Raw genomic sequence first — 21,591 nt, 5'->3', positions numbered from 1 at the left:
TGGTGTGACTCCATTCGTGTGTGTGTGTGTATACTTATATACGCGTACCACATCTTTATCCATTCATCTATCAGTGGACACTTGGGCTGTTTCCATAGTTTGGCTATTGTAGACAATGCTGCTATAAACAGAGGGGTGCATATATCCTTTTGAATGAGTGTTTTCATATTCTTTGGGTAAATACTCAGTAGTGTGATTACTGGATCATAGGGTAGTTCTATTTTTTATTTTTTAAGGAACCGCCATACTGTTTTCCACAGTGCCTGTACCAGTGCATTCGCCACCAACAATGTGGGAGGATTCCTTTTTGTCCATATTTTTACCAACACTAGTTGTTTCTTATGTTTTTGAGTTTAGCTATTTTCACAGGTGTAAGGTGATACCTCATTGTAGTTTTGATTTGCATTTCCTGATGATAAGTGATGTTAAGCATCGTTTCATGTGTCTGTTGGCCATGTGCATATCTTCTTTGGAGAAATGTCTGTTCGTGTTTTCTATCCATTTATTGGATTATTTGTTGGTGTTGAGTTGTGTAAGTTCTTTGTATTTTTTGGATTTCAATCCGTTATTGGACATGCTATTTACAAATGTCCTCTCCCATTCAGTAGGTTGTCTTTTAGTTTTGTTATTTCCTTTGCTGTGCAGCTTTATCTCAATATAGTCCCAATAGTTTATCTTGCTTTTGTTTTCCTTGCCTCAAGAGACCTATGTAGAAAGATTTTGCTACAGCCATGTCAGAGAAATTACTGCCTATGCTCTTGTCTAGAATTTTATGGTTTCGTGTCTCAAATTTAGGTCCTTAATTTATTTGGGGTTTATTTTTGTGTATGGTGTAAGAAAGTGGTGCAGTTTAATTCTTTCACATGGAGCTGTCTGGTTTTCCCACCACCATTTGTTGAGAAGACTGTTTCTCCCATTGCATATTCCTGCTTCCTTTGTCAAAGATTAATTGACCATATAATCATGGGTTTATTTCTGGGCTTTCTACTCTATTCCATTGACCTATGTCTGTTTTTGTGCCAATATCATACTGTTTTGATTAGTGCTGGTTTGGTTTTTTTTTTTTTTAAGTTTATTTATTTATTTTGAGAGTGAGGGAGTGCAAGTGGGGAAGGTACAGAGAGAGAGGGAGAGAGAATCCCAAGCAGGCTGCATGCTGTCAGCATGGAGCCTGACGCAGGGCTCAGTCCCACCAACTGGAAAATTATGACCTAAGCCTAAATCAAGAGTCAAACACTCGACCGACTGAACCACCCAGGCTCCCTGATTATTACTGCTTTGTAATATAACTTGAAATCTGGAATTGTAATACCTTCAGCTTTGTTTTTTCCTTTTTCAAGATTGCTTTGGCTATTTGGGGATCTTTTGTGGTTCCATACAATTTTGTAGGATTGTTTGTTCTAGTTCTGTAAAAAATGCTGCTGTAAATTGCTTTGGATAATATGCACATTTTAATTATATTTGTACTTCCAATCCGTGAGTCTTTCATTTGTGTCATCTTCAGTTTCTTTTTTTTTTTTTAATTTTTTTTTTTTAACGTTTATTTATTTTTGAGACAGAGAGAGACAGAGCATGAACGGGGGAGGGTCAGAGAGAGGGAGACACAGAATCTGAAACAGGCTCCGGGCTCTGAGCTGTCAGCACAGGGGCCCGATGCGGGGCTCGAACTCACAGACCGCAAGATCATGACCTAAGCCGAAGTCGGCACTCAACCGACTGAGCCACCCAGGCGCCCCTCATCTTCAGTTTCTTTCCTCAGTGTTTTACAACCTCCTTGGTTAAGTTTATTCCTAGATATTTCATTATTTTGGTGGAATTGTAAATGGGATTATTTTCTTAATTTCTGTTTCTGCTGTTTCGTCATTATATAGAAATACAGTGGATTTGTGTACATTGATTTTGTAACCTGTGACCTTACTGAATTATTAATTCTAGTAGTTTCTTGGTTGAGTCTTTTGGGTTTTCTCTACATAGTATCATATCATCTGCAAACAGTGAAAGTTTTCCTGCTTCCTTACCAGTTTGGATGTCCTTTATTCCTCCTCCTTCTCTGATTGCTGTGGCTAGGACTTCCAGTGCTATGTTGAATAAAAGTTGTGAGAGTGGACATCCTTGTCTTGTTCCTCACCTTAGGAGAAAAGCTCTCAGTTTTTCCCCTTTGAGACTGATATTAGCTGTGGGTTTTTCATATATTGCCCTTATTATGTTGAGGTTTGTTTCCTCTAAACCTTCTTTGTTGAGTGTTTGTATCATGAATAGATATTGTACTTTGCCAAATATTTTTTCTTTTTTTAGTTTCTATTGAAATGATTGTATGGGGGCACCTGGGTGACACAGTTAAGTGTCCAACTCTGGGTTTCGGCTCAGATCACGATCTCACGGTTTTGTGAGTTTGAGCCCCGCACAGAGCTCTGTGTGCTGTCAGTGTGGAGCTTGCCTGAGATTCTCTCTCCCTCTCTCTCTGCCCCTTCCCCACTCATGCTCTGTCTCTCTCAAATAAATACATAAACCTAAAAACAGAAAGAAATGATCATATGGTTTTTATCCTTTTATTGATATATCACATTGATGGATTTGCAAATATTGAATCAAATCACTATTGCATCCTTGGAATAAATCCCACTTTATTGTGGTGAATGATGTTTTTATGTATTGTTGGCTTAGGTTTGCTAATATTTTGTTGAGGATTTTTGCATCTGTTCATCAGAGATATTGGCCTGTAGTTCTTTTTTGGTAGTGTCTTTATCTTTTTTTTTTTTTTTTTTTTAAATCAGGGTAATGCTGGCCTCATAGAACTAATTTGGGAGCCTTCCTTCCTCTTCTACTTTTTGGAATCATTTGAGAAGAATAGGTGCTAACTCTTCTTTAAATATTTGGTAGAATTTGCCTGTGAAGCCATCTGGTCCTGGACTTTGTTGGGAGTTTCTTGATTGCTAATTTAATCTTCTTGTTGGTAATTAGTCTGTTCAAACTTTCTGTTTCTTCCTGATTCTGCTTTGGTAGTTTCTTTGTTTCTATGAATTTATCCATTTCTTCTAGGTTGTCTAATTTGTTGGCATACAGTTTTTCATAATATTCTATTAGGTTTGTGTTTCAGTGGTGTTGATTGTTATTTATAATCTTTCATTTGTGATTCTGAGTCTGTTTTTGTTTTTAATGAATCTGACTAGAGGTTTATGAATCTGGTTGATCTTTTCAAAGAACCAGCTCCTGGTTTCATTGATCTGTTTTTGTTTTGTTTTTTAATGTTTATTTTTGAAGTGAGAGCCAGAGTATGGATGGGGGAGGCAGAGAGAGAGAGGGAGACACAGAATCTGAAGCCGGCTCCAGACTCTGAGCTGTCAGCACAGAGCCTGCCTGACACAAGGCTCAAACCCATGAACTGTGAGATCATGACCTGAGCTGAAGTCAGATGCTTAACTGACTGAGCCACCCAGGTGCCCCTCAGATCTGTTCTATTGTGTTTTTAGTTTGTATATCATTTATTTCTGCTCTAATCTTTATTATTTACTTTCTTCTGGTGGTTTTGGGTTTTGTTTGTTCTTTTTCTAACTCATTCAGGTGTAAGGTTAGGTAGTTTGAGATTTTTCTCGCTTCTTGAGGTAGACCTGTATTGCTATAAACTTCCCCTTAGAGTCACTTTTATTGCATCCCCAAGGTTTTGGACTGTTGTATTGTCATTTTCGTTTGTTTCCATGTACTTGTTGATTTCTTTTGTTTCCTGGTTGACCCATTCATTGTTTAGTAGCATGTTATTTAACCTCCATGTTATTTGTGGTCTTTCCAGATTCTTTCTTGTGGTTGATTTCTTGTTTTCCTTCCTTCATTTAATTTTATTTTCTTTCTTTTTGAAAAAAAATTTTTTTAATATTTATTTTTGACAGAGAAAGAGAGAGAGAGATAGAGCATGAGCAGGGGAGGGACAGAGAGAGAGGGAGGCACAGAATCTGAAGCAGACTCCAGGCTCTGAGTTGTCAGCACAGAGCCCGACGTGGGGCTTGAACTCACAGACTGCGAGATCATGACCTGAGCCAGAGTCGGATGCTCAACCGACTGAGCCACCCAGGTGCCCCTTTTATTTTCTTTCTTTAGGCTTCACTTCCAGCATGGAGCCCAGTGCAGGGCTCAAACTCACAACCCTCAGATTAAGACCTGAACTGAGATCAAGAATCAGGTGCTTAGCCAACTGAGCCACCCAGGTGCCCTGATTTCTAGTAATATAGTATTGTTGTTAGAAAAGATGCATGGTATGACTTTGATCTTTTTGAATCTTTTGAGATTTGTTTTGTGGCCTAATATGTGATCTATTCTGGAATAATGTTCGGTGTGTAATTGAAAAGAATGTGTGTTGCGCCTGGGTGGCTTAGTCGGTTAAGCATTCAACTCTTGGTTTCGGCTCAGGTTATGATCTCATGGTTTGTGAGTTCAAGCCCTGCATCGGGTTCTGTGCTGGCAGCCTGAAGCCTGCTTGGGATTCTATCTCCCTCTCTCCCTGCCCCTCCCCTGCTTGCTCTCTAACTCTCTCTCTCTCTCTCTCTCTCTCAAAAATAAATAAATAAACATTAAAAAAAAGAAAAAGAAGAGAATGTGTATTCTGGCGTTTTAGGATGGAATGTTCTGAATATATCTGTTAAATCCATCTGGTCCATCAAAGCCAGTTTTTCCTTGATGATTTTGTGTTTGGATGATCAGTGCATTAATGCACAAAGGGTGTTAACCCCCTCCCACTATTATTACTGTCATTTATTTCCTTTATGTTTGTTATTAACTGTTTTATGTATTTGGGTTTTTGTTTTTTTTTTTTTAATTTTTTTTTTCAACGTTTATTTATTTTTGGGACAGAGAGAGACAGAGCATGAACGGGGGAGGGGCAGAGAGAGAGGGAGACACAGAATCGGAAACTGGCTCCAGGCTCCGAGCCATCAGCCCAGAGCCTGACGTGGGGCTCGAACTCCCGGACCGCGAGATCGTGACCTGGCTGAAGTCGGACGCTTAACCGACTGCGCCACCCAGGCGCCCCTGTTTTATGTATTTGGATGCTGCCATGTTTCATGCATAAATACTTAAAATTGTTAACTCTTCTTGTTGGATTTTGCCCTTTCTGACTATATAGTGCTCTTCTTTGTCTCTTTTTACAGTCTTTGTTTTAAAGTCTAGTTTGTCCGATATAAGTATTGCTGCTCTGGCTTTATTCATAAGTGTTCCTCCATCCCCTCAATTTCAATCTGCAGCCGCCTTTAGTAGGCGCTTATAGGCAGCATACAGATGGATCTTGTTTTTTTATCTACTATGTCACCTTATGTCTTTTGATTGGATTTGTTTAGTTCATTTACATTCAACATAATTATTGATAGACAAGTATTTATTGCCATTTTTTACTTTTTTGTGATTGTTTCTATAGATTTTCTTCGTCCTTTCTCCTCTTGCCCTCTTTCATGGCTTGTTGGCTTTCTTTCTTGTATATTTGGATTTCTTTCTTTTATTCTTTGCATATCTGTGACTGGCTTTTGATTTGTGGTTACCATTAGGTTTGTGTATAACCTCTTCTGCATATAGCAGTCTGCATTTAAAGATGATGGTCACTTAGTTTTGAACTCATTCTTTATTCCTCTCCCCCTCCCACCATTCAAGTTTTAGGTATATAGTGTCATATTTTACTAATCTCTTTCTTGACTGATTTTTACAGATATACTCGTTTTTACTTATTTTCTTTTTTTTTTTACTTTTCATACTCTTATGGTCTTTCCTTTCCACTCGAAGAATCCCTTTTAATACTTCTTACAGGACTTTTTTAGTGGTCATGGACTCCTTTAGTTTTTGTTTGTGAGAAACTCTATATCTATCCTTCTATTCTGAATGATAGCTTCACTGGATAGAGTTTTCTTGGCTGCAGATTTTTCCCGTTCAGCACTTTGAATATCAGGCCACTCCCTTCTGGCCTAATTTCTGCTGAAAAATCTGATAGCCTTATCAGGTTTCCCTTGTATGCAACTCTCTTCTCTTGATGCTTTTAAGATTTTTTTCTTTGTCACTACTTTTTGCCTTTTTAAATTTTTTTACTTTTTGCCATTTTAATTACTATGTGTCTTCGTGTCAACCTCCTTGAGTTAAATTCTTGGGAGGATCTCTGTGCCTCCTGAATCTATCTGGATATGTTTCCTTCTCCAAATTAGAGATGTATTCAGCATTTTTTTTTTTTTTTTTGAGAGAGAGAACGAGTTGGGGAGGGGCAGAGGGATAGGGAGAGAAAGAATCCCAAGCAGGCTCCATGCCCAATGGGCTCCAAGCCCAATGCAGGGCTTGATCCCACGACCATGAGATCATGATCCAAGCCGAAATCAAGAGTTGGGTGGTTAGCTGACTGAGACACTGAGACACCCCTCAGTTATTTTTCAAGTCAATTTTCTCCCCCCCTCCTTTTTTTAAACATTTACTTATTTAAGAGAGCATGAGCAGGGGAGAGGGAGGGGCAGAGACAGAGAATCCCAAGCAGGTTCCCCACTGTCAGCACGGAGCCCCACAAGGGGCTCAGGCCTGCATACCATGAGATCATGACCTGAGCTGCAATCAAGAGTTGGATTCTCAACTGACTGAACCACCCAGGCAGCCCTCCCTCCTTTCTATCTCTTCTTCTGAGATCCCTATAATATGAATGTTAGGCTTGGTAGAACCACTGAATTCCTTAAGGATTCTTAATTTGCATAATTTGCTTCTCCGTTTCTCAGTTTGGTTACTTCCCATTATTCTTACAGTTTAATTCATTCCTCTTTTTCGACTAGCCTGCTATTTATTCCTTCAAGTGTATTTTTTTCCTCACAATGTGCTTATTTTTTAAAAATTAATTAATTTTAAATTTACATCCAAGTTAGTTAGCTTAAAGTGCAACAATGATTTCAGGAGTAGATTCCTTAGTGCCCCTTCCCCATTTAGCCCATCTCCCCTCCCACAACCCCTCCAACAACCCTGTTTGTTCTCTATATTTGAGTCTCTTATGTTTTGTCCCCCTCCCTGTTTTTATATTACGTTGCTTCCCTTCCCTTATGTTCATCTGTTTGTATCTTAAATTCCACATGAGTGAAGTCAATATGGTATTTGTCTTTCTCTGACTAATTTCGCTTAGCATAATACCCTCTAGTTCTATCCATGTTATTGCAAATGGCAAGATTTCATTCTTTTTGATTGCTGGGTAATACTGCATTATATATACCACATCATCTTTATCCATTCATCTGTCGAACATTTGGGCTCTTTCCATACTTTGGCTATTGTCAACATCGCTGCTATAAACATTGGGGTGCCTGTGTTCCTTCGAAACAGCACACTTGTATCCCTTGTATAAATACCTAGTAGTGCAATTGCTGAGTTGTAGGGTAGTTCTATTTTTAATTTTTTGAGGAACCTCTATACTGTTTCCCAGAGTGGCTGCACCAGCTTGCATTCCCACCAGCAGTGCAAAAGGGTTCCTCTTTCTCTGCATCCTCGCCAACATCTGTTGTTGCCTGAGTTAATGTTAGCCATTCCGACAGGTGTGAGGTGGTATCTCATGGTGGTTTTGATTTGTATTTCCCTGATGATGAGTGACGTTGAGCATTTTTTCCATGTGTCTGTTAGCTATTTGGATATCTTCTTTGGAGAAGTGTCTATTCATGTCTTTTGCCCATTTCTTCACTGGATTATTTGTCCTTCAAGTGTATTTTTAATTTCATGAATTGTGTTCTTGATCTCTGATTGGTTCTTTTTTGCCATTCTGTTAAGGGTCTCACTGATGTCCTCCACTTTTTTTTTCAAGTTCAGTGAGTATCTTTAGGATTATTAAAATCTCTATCAGGCATATTACTTATATCCATTTCACTTAGGTCTCTTGCTGTGGATTGGTCTTGTTCTTTTGTTCGGGACGTATTTCTCTCTCTCCTCATTTTTTCCAGTTCTCTGTGTTTCTGTGTGATAGGAAAGTTAGCTACTTCTCTTGCTCCTAAGGATAAGAGCCTTGTGAAGAAGAGGTCCTGTAGTGCCCTGCCCTGCAGTGTCCCCTGTTCCTAGGCCTGGTGCTCCAGGGAGTGTTTTCTATGTCTCGTGTGTGTTCTGCTTTTGAATCTTGGCCTGTTTTTCCGTGAGCCCGTTGTCTGCAGAGCTTCTCTTTGCCTCTTCTGTGCAGTGTTTAGTCCCTAGTGGGAGTGGGGTGTGTTTTAATAAGGGGTGTGAAAGGTCACTTGTGAAAGGTGACCTGCCCTGGTCGCTGCCGGAACTGAGGTCCTACAAAGTGCACTGTCAGGAGATGTGTTGGCAGGGTTTGTGCAGCTCTTCTGCGGGCCGAGAAGAACCCACTCTCCCTGGGTGCAGAGACTAATCTGAGGAGGACTAGAAAGGGCAGCTCTGACCACGTGCAGGGGTGGGGGCTTGGTGGAAGGAAGTCATGTTTAGAGTGTTGGAGCTGAGCTGGTTCCTCAGGTGGCTGCTTTTTATGCTGGGGGTGAGGGAGATAAGTGACACCTGCCAGCTCCTTTGTTCCTGGAGGGGTCCCCCTCGACCCCTGTCTCTCCATGCCATGTTCCGAGTTGAGCAAACCACTCTCCTGTCTGCCCCTGCCATTTTTCAGACTGTTCATTCCACGCTGTACCTGCACAGGCTGTTTGTCATGCTAAGGGTGGGGACTCGTCTTAATACCTTCGGGCTCTCCCAGAACTGAGCCCGCCAATTTTTAAAATTCCAGGATGTGAGTCCACTGGTTATAAGAACTCAAGAAATTTGGCCCCTCTCACTTTCAGAGGCAGATGTTATGGGAATTTGCCCTCTCTTTCGTGGACTCCCTGTGTGAAGGCCTGTTTTTGCCCATCATCTTGCCACCAGCTCCCTCCCCACCACGGACGCCCATGGTCTGGTCTGTTTCTCTCTGAGACCGCATCCTTGCCCTTCCTGCCTTCTTCATCGTGCTCTCTTCTTGGTCTTTAGTTGTGAGTTTGTTCTGTCAGTCTTCAGGTAGCTTCCAGGTTATATACACTGATGTGGATATTCTCTAGTTGTTCATGTGGGGCGTGGCGAGCGTAAGGTCCGTCTCCTGTGCCATCTTCCCAGCTGACCGTCTTGCTTTTAAAACTCTCCTTATCGTGACCTTTTGCCGTTTTATTTATCATGTGTCTTGATGTGGACCTCCTTGGTTGAGTTTTTGGGGCGGATCTCTTGCCTCCTGGATCTGGATTTCTTTTTCCTTCCCTGCATTTAGGAAGTCTGCAGTTATTATTTCTTCAAGTAAATCTTCTTCCCTCTTTTCTCTCCCTACTCCTTCTGGGATCCCTGTGGTGTTAGTGAAGCAGCTTGCGACTGCATCGAGCACGAATGGAGTCAGACCAGGTGTTTGCCAGAGATGCAGTAGCAGGAAACTGTTGGGCACTTTCCCTGTGTTGTCGCCTGAGAAGCTTTTCGTTGGTGGTGGGACCTGCAATCAGACCAGACCAGCTCTCTGCCCCCAGCCCACTGCTGGGGCTATACCTGGAGTGGTACATAGGACTCTCTTCTCCTCTCCCTGGAGGAGTCACTCTGGAGTGGCGGTGGCTCATTTGGGCTGCTTGCATGCTGCCATGCCTGTGGCCCCGGTTTGGATGGGCTCTGGCCACAAGTGTAGGGGAGGGGTGGATCCCCAAGGTGCAGCTTTACTAAGGTTTTCTGCACAGCCCTCTGTGAATGGGGACTGAGGCCAGCTGGGTTGGAAGAGGCGGATCCATCACATTTGCAAGTTGGGGAGAGGTGGTGTTAGCAGGGTTTTCGACGGTCCTCGGGAGAGGGTACCCACAGTGCTAGGGCAGGCCTGGTTGGAGGGGTCAGATCCCCCAAAGTGCAGGGTGAGGTGTAAGTAAGTTAGGTAGCGACTGTTACTGCTGCACTAGCTCCCGTAGGTCTCCATGTGTCTATCCTGGGGGCTGGGGGAGAGAAATGGCACCTGCTGGCTCCTTTGTCCCTGGGGGGTGGTCTTCCAGGGTTCTGTCCCTGCAGACATGCTCTGAGCTTAGCAAAGAACTCTGCCTCCCGTAGGCCCCAGGTGTTTTTCCAACTGCTGCTTCTATGCTGAATCTCCATGGGCTGTTGTGTCGTCTCTTTAAGGGCAGGGACTTAGTTTTCTCTTGGCCTCCATTCTTTCCCAGAGCAGAGTCTGGTGATTTTTTTCTTAAATGTTTATTTCTGAAAGAGAGAAGGCAGGGATACGAGTGGGGCAGGGGCAGAGAGAGAGAGATGGAGACAGAGGATCAGAAGCCGGCTCAGCACTGACAGCAGAGAGCTTGACGCAGGACTTGAACCCACAAACCATGAGATCATGACCCAACCGACTGAGCCACTTAAGTGCCCCAAGCCCGGTGATTTTTAAAATTCCAGATTTTAAGTTCTGCTGGTTGTAAGAATCTTGGAATTCGGCCCCTGTGGTTTTCAAAGCCAAGTGTTATGAGGCTTCATCTTCCCACATGGGCAACCCTGTGATTGTCTGTCTACCCTCCCTGTGCCTGCAGATGCCCCCACCCCGGGGAGAGTCCTGTGGGTATTAGCTCCTCACTGTATCTTCGCCCTTTCTACCTTCTTCCATGTGTCCTCTTCTTTACATGGAATTGTGGCTCTGTTCTGCCAGCCTTCGGGTTGCTTTCTGGGGCATTTACACTATGGTGAGTGTTAGGTAGTTATGTCCGAGAAACGAGGTGAGTGCCATCTTCCCAGCAGTATAACCCTGTTCTTTTGCCAGCAAACCCAGTTTGTCTGCATTCTCTTTCTCTGGTCAGTCTGTAAACCCAACCCACCGAGAGCAAACTCCTTAGCTTGTACCTCCTTTGCTCCAGGCCCACTGCTGTGCATATAGTCAAAGCTCAGTTAATAGCTGATGCTGATGAGTGTTCTGGCTTCTGCTGAGTTTGTCTCTTCATTCCTTTGGGGGCCACATAGGACTGGTTCGTGGCCTTCAGTTCTTTCTTGCCTGTGTCCTGTTCTCTGCCTGCCAATTCTATGGCCTCATTGTCAGATGACATAGCCCCCATACTCACATAGTTCTTAGCTGTCTTTACCAGAAAATTCCACCCTTCCTTCCCTCCCGTGTACCCAAACGATGGTCAGATGGTTGAAAGAGGGAACTGTGCCTCCTCTGAGAATTTTTAGACACACCTCTTCTTACTGTCAGTATTCAGGTGTGAACCTTTAATACAGAACTTGACCACAGAATCTCATTAGGCAGTAACTGATTTTGTAGTATTCTGGTGCCTCTTCTTAGCTCAGGGTGATTTGCAAAATTGCCTCTTGCATTATCCAAGGAATCCAATTTTCTGTTATCTTGAACTTAGATGCTGAGGCAGCAGAGCAGTTAGGAGGAGATAGTGGTCAAGGGTTTCACATTGTGGTACAATATATCGGCATTTGAATGGTGTGATCCCTGCCTTCGTTAAAGGGCAGTGGTTTAGGCCTTAGCCTCCAAACTGGAATCCTTCACTCTCTCAACTGAGCAGGCTGGAGTTGTGCCTGCCTCAGTGGTGTGGTTGCCCCAGCAGCCAAGGCCTTAGGATTGTCCATCAGGGTCAAGACCAGACAGCACGATGGCCTAAAGGTGATGCTAACTGAGGGTCTGGGAGAGCCACGTGCAGCCCACAGCCTACTTTCATTCCTGGCATCCTTCAGATGAGAGAAGCATTCTGTCCCCAGCCTCCAGGACAGAGGAAAACATTCCAGGAAGACAAGAAGGATAGGTGGAGGTCTGAATTCCAGCTCTGCTATCTGCCAACGGTGGGACCTGGGCAAGTTAATTAATGGGTCATTGATTAAGCAGTCAATCAACAAAGGTCTGTTTGGCTTTATCTGCCTTTATTTTAGAATTTTTATTTTAAGTAGGCTCTGAACTCATGACCTTGAGATTAAGAGTCACATACTCTATCAACTGAGCCAGCTAGGTGCCCCTGACTTTACATGACTTTGAAATTTTTTATTTAATTTTACCTCCAGCATAGTTAACATGCAATGTTACATTAGTTTCATGGGTAGTGTAGCTTACTTTTATGTGAGAGAGCGTGTAAGAGTCGGGGAGAGGGACGATTTCAAGCAGGCTCCAGGCCCAGCAGAGCCCGACCTGGGGCTGGATCCTATGACCCACACCAAGATCAAGAGTCGGACGCTTAACTGGCTGACCCTCCCCCCCAGGTGCCCCACTTATTGTCAGTCGTTCTGGAATCCGCTCCTCTGTGGCACATTCCTAACATTTTTACCTCACGTCTAATGTCACTTGTATTTGTGTCTGGGGGGAGGGGGTCTTTATTTCCCTGTCACCACAACTCTTCCTCTTTTCTACTTTCCCGTTTCCCCCTGGCCTTGTATCTGTTCTCAGCTTAATTTCTCCTTTAGCACTAGCTTCTCCCTCCTCTGATATGTACCAGTGCATCACCGTAAAGCACTTGACCAGTTCATAAGCACTCAGTTGTGTGGATGGCAGGCCCTGAAGTTTTAGAATGGTAGGCTCCCTGGCAAAGTGGACACAGCGATGGGGGATGTTCAATATACAGAAGGTGTGCAAGCCGGGCCCCCACAAAAGGCACTCGTCAAGGCTGTCAGGTCTCACGCGGGACTCCTGTCTCCTCCCAGCTCACGGGCACGTGGGTAGCAGTCCTCACCTGTGGGAGCTTCTGGGGCGGCACCAGCCCCCTGCGTTCCCCTTGTGACGAGAGCAGACCACGCGTGCCTCGCGCAGGGGCTCGTTTCAATGACCGGCTGTTGCCTCATTCTGTACCGTGTGGAGGAGGCACATCCACGTCTGGAGGGAGGGAGGGAGGAAGGGCAGGGAGATGCTTGGTCGCAGACCGTGCCTCCACTCCTTTGAGGCTCAGGGCCTGATGCTTTATTTTGGGAGGTTCCTCCTCACACTCCTTTATATTCTTGGTGTTCCTGCACAGACCTCACAGTTACGATGGTAATGGGAATTCTGTCCTTAGCAAAACCACAGATGACCCTTTTTTTCCTCGATCTCACGGTGGTTCAATCATTTTCCTAGTCATTTAGTTAAATTTTAAGTCCTGTGTTGCTACCTCCGTTTTCTCAAAACGTGCCTGTGGAGTCCTCTCCTCACTTGGTCCCTTACTGCGGAATCTAACTGGTTCCTGATCCTGTTGAACCCAGAGTCTTCTGTTCTCAATTTACTCTTATGAAAAGAATTGTATAGGAAGTAAAACTTACAGGATTTTCAGTCAATGTAGCTGATGGTGTGGGTTGAACTGTGTCCCCCTGAAAGATCTGCGTCCCTAACTGTAGGTACCTATGAGTGTGGTCTGATTTTGAAAGACACTCTGTGGGTATAAGCAGGTGAAGATGAGGTTGTGCAGGAGCTGGGAGGGCCCCAGGGCTGGTGACTGGTGTCCTTATAATGCGAAGGCAGAGAGCAGAACAAGGGACCTCCCAGCCAGAGAACCCTCTGGACTGCTGCCGACCCCCACAGCCCAGGAGAGAGGCAAGGATGGTCCCTGTCTTGGCACCACTGGTCTACAGTGTGGAAGCCACCACCCTTCACAACTGGACCCCTGTCCTTACCACAGTGAAGACCCCAAGAGGCTGTCCTTTGCCGATTTCCCAGAATGGCCACTTCTGAGTCTGGCTCAGAGGAGAGAGAGCTCCTCTATGGGAACTCAGCTCAGAAGGTTACAGACTTCCATCTGATAAGTAGTGACAGCCTTGGGCTGCTCCCCTGTCCCATCATTAACTCTGACCTGGCCCTTGGGAGCCCACATTCCCTCCAGACCCTTGCTTTCCCTTCCGCTTCCGCCCTCTGCCTGCACACTTCTCCGTCTTTACCTCCTATCAGTCAGCTTAATGATTCTTGCATCCCTCCCCATCAGTCAGCTTAATGATTCTTATCTTCTCTGATCATTTCTCACGAGTCCTGCTTTGCTTCCCATTTTCTTCCCTATAAAGGGTTCCATGTAATTGTCTTCAGACAGCTCTTCATGTCTGGAAGTCTCACAAACTCCGCTGCCTGATCCCTTCATATTGGAGGAAGTTCTCTTCACTCTCTGAGAATACTATAGTCCACGTAGAATTTTCTCTAAATTTGCTTTGCCTTGTTAGACATTCTCTCCAGCTAACTGACGTTTCTTATGATCTTCCCCTGCTGTGCCACACTTTGTAGGACTGGCTGTGACGGCACTTCTGGGGCACCTGATGATTATTTTAATCTGAAAATCCTACTCCCTCTGGATGTTGAATTGAGGGGGAAAAATGCAGATGATGACATTTATATTCTTATTTTAGCTGAAGAAGCTGTAAGTAAAGATGGATTGTTTAAGGCAAAGCAAGAAACTTCTGAAGAAATACAGGAAGGTGCTGAGGCCTCAGGAGCGCCCAACAGGTAAGTGTCCATGTTAAGTGGAACTGCTCCTGCAGCTGTAAGAACAAATTGGGATGACCAGAGAACCTAGCTGGTCAAAGCTGCTTCCCTGGAAGAATACAGGAAGAGAACTACTCTCACTTCAGGAATGGTAGGAGGCCCCGGGCCGGGAAGGGGACCGGTCAGTATCCTCATTATACAAAAGCTTCGGGTGGTACACAGTTGCCCCCAGGAATCCTATCCTGACTCTGTTTACCCTGCCTGGCCACCTTTCCCTGGGTTCCCTTCTGTCTTGGTGGAGCTACAGAGAATTCAGACAAGAGTGAGGGCTATCATGGCAGTGAAGAAACGAAGAGCACTGGGAGAGTCCTGAACAAGAACTACCAGGAAAATAGCTGATGAAGCGGAAATTAAAGATAGTAGTAGGTACTTAATAAGCCTTGGTTGTGGAGGAAAGGGGAAAGGGGAGGGAGGGAGATGTAGCACAGATACTCCTAAAGCAGAGAGGGAAGGACCTGACCAAAGGCAGGGGGTTGGATTTGGGTGAGGCCATTGCCTCCTCCGAGATGAGCACAGAGGAGGAAGAAAACATCATGGGACAATTAGCTTGAAGCCTGTGGTGGGGGGACACTTGCTCATCTCAGGGAAATGGGGCTAAATCTTAGTGAAAATGGAAATGTCTTAAAGCTTAAGAGAAGTGAAACTTTTCATAAAGCTTTTGAGGTCCGAACCAAGCTCTACCAGAAACGTTTTGTGACCATTCTAACTGCAAAATAGGAATATATTGTGCCTGTCAGATGTTTAACTTCAGTGAACAGAAACTGATTCAGCATCTCCCCACCACTACCCGTGCCCAGCCACACACACACACACACACACTTACACACTTTCTTTCCCACTTTTCCCCCCACTACTAACTCTCCTTTCCTTCTACCATTTAGGGCCATAATGTGTACCCATTATCAGTATTTGTAAAAAATATGCACTTTGATGGGAATGTTTTAAACTACTTAAATAGTATGGTGAATATTCTGTCACTCAGCATAACGTTTTAGGAGCTATCTGCACACATCTACTCCTTTACCTACAGCTGCCACATACTATCTGTAACGTACATCTATGGCCTGTCAGCTTCCCCAGAGATGGTCACCCAGCTGCTTCCAGGTCCCCGTCAGCAGGGACACTGCTGCACGGAACAGCCTCTACGTGCCCCCTGTGCGAGAACTTCTTTGGGACAAACACCTAGGAACAGAACTCCGAGTCGTAGCGTGTGTTTTACTAAAGTTAGCTCAGTATTGCCGACTTGACTTCTGAGAAGAACACCCCACCTGTACTCGGCTCAGTAGAGGGTTCACACCCTTCCAGCATTTGTCATTACTCAGTTCTCAAACCGAAGGATCCAGGCTCTTGGTCTCTTGTTCTACCATCCTTAGTGTGCTGGTTCCTGACCGAGGACCATGACGGTCCCTGCAGCTCGAGTACAGAAAGGAGGTAGGAGGGCATCTTTCCCCTTGTTTGTTCCTGGCACCACGAAAGGAGAGGTCTCCCCCCGCCCTCCCCCGTTCCTCACAGGCAGAAATAGACTTCTGTGACCACCTCTGGCTGTAAGAGAGGCTGGGGACAGGGGGTACCAAGGAAAGGGGAATGGCATTACTATGCCTGGCTTAGACCAATTCATGCCTTTACCTGGACGCACTGCTGCCCCCAGAACGGGGTCTCTGACTGGCTAAAGGGAAGAGGGCAAGGGGCATTGGCAGGAAAGTCCCCGACTCTGCCACTGTCATGAAGCAGATACTTAGGGAAGCTTTCTCTGGGTGTCACAGGTCAAGGTGAACTAGACAGAGATATGCATCAAGAACTCGGTTTGGAGAATCCAGGATGAACTGATAGGAGAGGTCAAGAGAGTTTGGTTGACAAGACCATTTTCCACGCACATCTTTAGAAGTTTCCAACTTAGATATTTTTTTCTTCCACTCATTCAGGAAGCATTTTATCACTTGTATTCAGAGGCCTGTGTGACAGAGACCCCCACCTGCAGTGGGTCATGTGAGGGCACAGCGGAGCAGACAGAACCACAGTGCAGCAGGACATGTGCCTGTGCTGTGGGTATGGAGAGGCACCCGGCCGAGACCTGGGATGCTGGAGGAGGTGTCCCAGAGCACTGACCTCTGAAACAAGACTCGGGCACCAGGCAGGAATTTGCTAGATGCAGAGGAGATGGAGAGGAAACAGACAGAGAAGTGAATGTGCCTGTGCCCAGACAGGATTGGAGAAGACTGGGAGGAGTTACAGGAGCCATGGAAGGCAGACCGTTTCATGAGCAGGTTTCTGCCTGAGAAATGGTCCTCTTTGGAGTAGGAAACAAGGCTCTGTTTGCGGATACCAAGATGTGGAGGGTGGGGAAAGGGGATAAAGGGGCAAGAGGGAAGGAGCGTCAGTGTCCCTGGTGGGATATCTGCGGCCCTGCTCGCTCTGGGGTGTGGATTGAGAAGAACCAGCCAGGGTCTCCACTGGGTGAAGTTTTGCTGGTCTGGGGCTAGAGGAGGGACACCGCAGCAGGGGGTTGATGATCCTGGCCTGAGAGGGGCTGCTGTGATGGATCATGGGGTCCACAAGTAGGGAGGGAAGGGAGGAGTTGGTGAGAGGGGAGGGCAGCGATTGAGCAGGACAACAGGGCCGAGGAGGGTCCCTGCAGTTGAGAGTATTTGGGAACCCTAGGATGGGTGGTGTGTTGAACGGGCCAGACAAGCACACTGGAGACACCTCGGATGATAAAGGCTTTAAGGAAATGAGTCAATACATGTAGTGTGAATTCTATTCCTTTCACTGCTTTTTGCCCTTCAGTCTTTTAGAACTAGACTGTTTAATGTCCTGTTGGTTTCATCTTGGTAACTTTAGCTTGCTTCCTTGTAACCCCATAAAAATCAGTTCAAAGACAGGAAGTTTGAGTTTCTCCCCAGAGCAGAGTGTCCACCAGATGAATGTAGATCCTTCTGTGTTCAGAAATCCTGTGAGAGGTGTGAAGGAGCCCAGTAAATAACCTCCTTCCTGGTCCAGGTTTAGAGTCAATTGATAGAGCTACAGGAGTAAAAGGATTCTGGAAAACCTCGGCTTCGTTACTGACGGAAGCTCAACTGGACAGGGAAGCCCTGAAGCAGAGGACTCTGCCCATCTCCCCCTGTAGAGGCTGGGGTGATTCAACTTGGGCCCAAAGGAACATGGGATGTCTGCCACTCGCTCCTGAAGATGGGGGAGGAGACACTGCCCTCAGCTGCCCAGTTCCTTGTTTCAGACTCAACAGCTACTGGGAGGGAGGCCCCCAGTGTTAGGTCTGGCCAAAGTCCTACGAGTGAGAAGGGGGTAGTCTTTGCAGAAGAATACTTAGGTGTCACCAGATTCATGATGTCATGGTGAGGAAGACTAAGGATTTTTATAATATGGTAATTTTTTCATTTCCAGAGATTGTATGCCCCAGCCACCTGGTACCTCAGTCTGTACTGACAGGACAGTTGTACATACGAACACCCTGAAGGACCGTCACCCAGGTGACTTGTGGGCCCGAATGCACATCTCCTCCTTGGAATATGCTGCAGGAGACATTACCCGAAAAGGGAGAAAAAAGGACAAAGCTCGAGTGAGTGAACTGCTCCAAGGCCTTGCATTTTCTGGTGACTCAGATGTAGAAGAAGAGAACAAGCCTGAGACCCACCCTGCTCCAAAAAGGCTAAAGATATCAAACGTCCCAGAGAAGAATTGGACCAAAAGAGACCTTAAACCCAACTTTCCAAGCTGGTCAGCACTGGATTCTGGACTTTTGAATCTCAAAAGCGAAAAGTTGAACCCAGTAGAACTCTTTGAATTATTTTTTGATGACGAAACATTCAGCTTGATTGTCAATGAAACCAATAATTATGCATCTCAGAAAAATGTCAACTTGGAAGTCACAGTTCAGGAAATAAGGTGTCTGTTTGGGATCTTGCTTTTGAGTGGATTTGTGAGGCGTCCCAGAAGGGGAATGTATTGGGAAATCTCTGATACCGATCAGAACCTAGTCAAAGATGCAATTAGAAGGGACAGATTTGAATTGATTTTCTCGTACCTACATTTTGCAGATAACAACCACCTAGATCAAAAAGATAAGTTTACAAAGTTGAGGCCTCTCATAAAGCAAATGAATAGAAATTTCCTCCTCTATGCTCCCCTTGAAGAACACTATTATTTTGATAAGACAATGTGTGAATGCTTTGATAGTGACCAATTCCTGAATGGGAAACCTATTAGAATTGGCTATAAAATTTGGTGTGGCACAACCACACAGGGTTATCTGGTTTGGTTTGAGCCCCATCAAGAAGAATCATCTGTGATGGTGGATAAGAATCTTAACCTTGGTTTAGGTGGAAATCTAGTGATGCATTTTGCTGATGTCCTTTTAGAGAGAGGCCAATATCCCTATCACCTGTGTTTTGATAGCTTCTTTACAAGTGTCAAATTGGTGTCAGCCTTGAAGAAGAAAGGAGTGAGGGCAACAGGAACAATTCGCGAGAACAGGACTGAAAAATGTCCCCTTATGAATGTAGAACATATGAAAAAAATGAAGAAGGGGTATTTCGATTTCCAAGTCGAAGAAAATGAGGAGATAATGTTGTGTCGTTGGCATGGAGATGGCATCATCAGTCTGTGCTCCAATGCCGTAGGCATAGAACCGGCCAGTGAGCTAAGTTGTGCCGATGATGAGGAGATCCATCAGATAGCTCAACCGTCTATAGTGAAATTGTATGATGAATGCAAGGAAGGTGTAGCTAAAATGGATGAAATCATTTCCAAATACAGGGTGAGAATAAGAAGCAAAAAATGGTACTCAATTTTAGTGAGCTACATAATTGATGTAGCCATGAACAATGCATGGCAGCTACACAGAGCCTGTAACCCAGATACCTCTCTAGACCTCTTGGATTTTCGGAGATATGTTGCACATTTCTACTTGGAGAACAATGCTAATCTATCAGATTAAGGCAGATAAAATGAGCATAATGCTAATATTAACAAGATAAAATCAGATATATATCAGATTGTACCCTTCCAAAGCAAACCTGAAGTTTCAAAGAAGTAATTTAAAAAATTGTATTGACTGAGTGCTACACCTTTTTCTATGACTAATTTTGGTGTGAAACATGTGGGAAATAACTTGGATTAATTTGTGCATTGAAAGAAGGAAATTGTGTCTCTTTAATTCTTTGTGGAGGTTTTATTATTATTTTTTTAATTCAGGCAATGCCATAATAACCAAAGACTGATGCTGAATCTACAATTGAAAAATTAAGGCGGGGCTCATGATGTACAGATGATCTTAAAACCTTAGGTGATAAGAGGCTGAAGACCTCAGCTTTAGTATAAAACTGGATCAGATGGTGCATAGGAGAGAAGGGCCAGGCAAGCATGCTGAAGAAGAGTGCTACAGAGGAAAAACTGGAAGTGAAGCAGTGCCTTTGAAAACTGAGAAAAATGATGAAATATGAAGCAAATCAGGTAACGACAGCACCATCAGGAAAAGAAGTTAGGAGTAAAGCTGACATAAAGCCCCTGTTAAAATCAGTTGGGGAAAATATATGTGCCAATAAACTGGACAACTTAGAAGAAATGGACAAATTCCTAGAAACCTAGCCTCCCAAAGCAAAAGAATAGAAAATTTGAACAGACCAGTCACCAGAAATGAAATTGAATAAGTAATCAAACTCCCAGAAAACAAAAGTCCAGGGCCACACAGCTTCACAGGAAAGTTCTTCACAGGAAAATTCTACCAGACATTTAAAGAAGAATTAATACCCACTCTTCCCAAAATATTCCAAAAATAGAATAGGAAGAAAACTTCCAAATTAATTTTATGAGGCCAGCATTACCCTGATGCCAAAACCAGATAAAGACACCACCAGAAAAAAAACAAAACAAAACAAAACAAAACCAAAAAAAAAACCCAAAAACAACTAAGGGCCAATATCTGATGAACACAGACACAAAAATCCTCAAGAAAATATTAGCAAACGGAATCCAACAGAGTTTAAAAAATCATACACTACTATCAAGCAGGATTAATTCCCAGGATGCAAGTGTGGTTAAGTATTCACAAAACAATGTGATACATCACAATAAAAGAAAGGATAAAAACCAGGTGACTGTTTCAATAGATGTAGAAAAAGCATTTGACAAAGTACATTGGCTGATTCATAAGCCTCTGCAAAGCAGGTCTAGAGGGAATATATCTCAGCATAATTAAGGCCTTATATGAAAAATCCATAGCCAACATAATGTGAAAACCAGAGCTTTTCTCCTCAGATCAGGAGCAAGACAAGGAGGTCTGCTATCACCCCTTTTATTCGAAATAGCACTGCGAAGTCCTAGCCAGAACAACTAGACATAAATAAGAGGTATCCATGGTGTCCATATTGGTAAGGAATTAGTAAAACACTCACTGTTTGCACAGGACACGACACTATGTATCGAAAACCCTAAAGACTCCACCAAAACCTACTAAAACTGATAATATGTAAGGAAGCAATATACAAAAATCAATACACAGAAATCTGCATTTCTATACACTTACAATGAGCTAGCAGAAAGAAATAGTCCTATCTACAGTTGCACCAAAAATAATACGTAGGTAACAAATTTAACCAAGGAAGTGAACGACCTGTACTCTGCAAATTATAGAACATTGATGAAAGAAATTGAAGACTACACAAATGGAAGATATTCCATGCTCATGGGTTGGAAGAACAAATACTGTTAAAACATCTATAAATATCCAAAGCAATCTATAGATTTCATGCAATCCTTACCAAAATATGAATAGCATTTTCCAGAACTAGAAAAAAACCCTAAGATTTTCTAAATAAAAGACCTCAAATAACTAAAGCAATCTAAGGAATCTACTCCTAAAATCACTGTTGTGATATATGCTAAGTTGATGTAAATTTTTTAAAAATTAAAAAAATTAAATTTTATTTTGGGGATGCCTGGCTGGCTTAGGTTGATAGAGTGTATTGCTCTTGATCTTGGAGTTGTGAGTTCAAGCCCCATGTTGGGTGTAGACGTTACTTAAAATATTTTTAAAGGTTTTCTTTTCTTTTTTTTAAATTTTTTTTTTCAACATTTATTTTTTTGGGGAGAGAGACAGAGCATGAACAGGGGAGGGGCAGAGAGAGAGGGAGACACAGAATCGGAAACAGGCTCCAGGCTCTGAGCCATCGACCCAGAGCCTGACGCGG

General features: G+C 43.9%; 1 protein-coding gene across 3 annotated transcripts in view; it reads left to right on the top strand.

Annotated features, from left to right (window-relative positions):
• The window catches only part of PGBD1 (piggyBac transposable element derived 1), a 29,657-nt gene extending 10,098 nt beyond the window's left edge, over positions 1 to 19,559 (top strand). For all 3 annotated transcript variants that reach the window (XM_047858508.1, XM_047858509.1, XM_047858507.1), the window contains exons 4-5: positions 14,254 to 14,350; positions 17,789 to 19,559. In XM_047858508.1, the coding sequence (XP_047714464.1) occupies positions 14,254 to 14,350; positions 17,789 to 19,340 (1,649 nt within the window). In that variant the 3' untranslated portion in view covers positions 19,341 to 19,559. The remainder of the gene's footprint in view (positions 1 to 14,253; positions 14,351 to 17,788) is intronic.
• Positions 19,560 to 21,591: the final 2,032 nt, after the last annotated feature.

The sequence above is a fragment of the Prionailurus viverrinus genome, chromosome B2, assembly GCF_022837055.1.
Source record: "Prionailurus viverrinus isolate Anna chromosome B2, UM_Priviv_1.0, whole genome shotgun sequence".
NCBI classification, from domain to species: Eukaryota; Metazoa; Chordata; class Mammalia; order Carnivora; family Felidae; genus Prionailurus; species Prionailurus viverrinus.
Note: the sequence above shows the minus strand (reverse complement) of the source record. Positions and strands in the feature narration are given on the sequence as shown.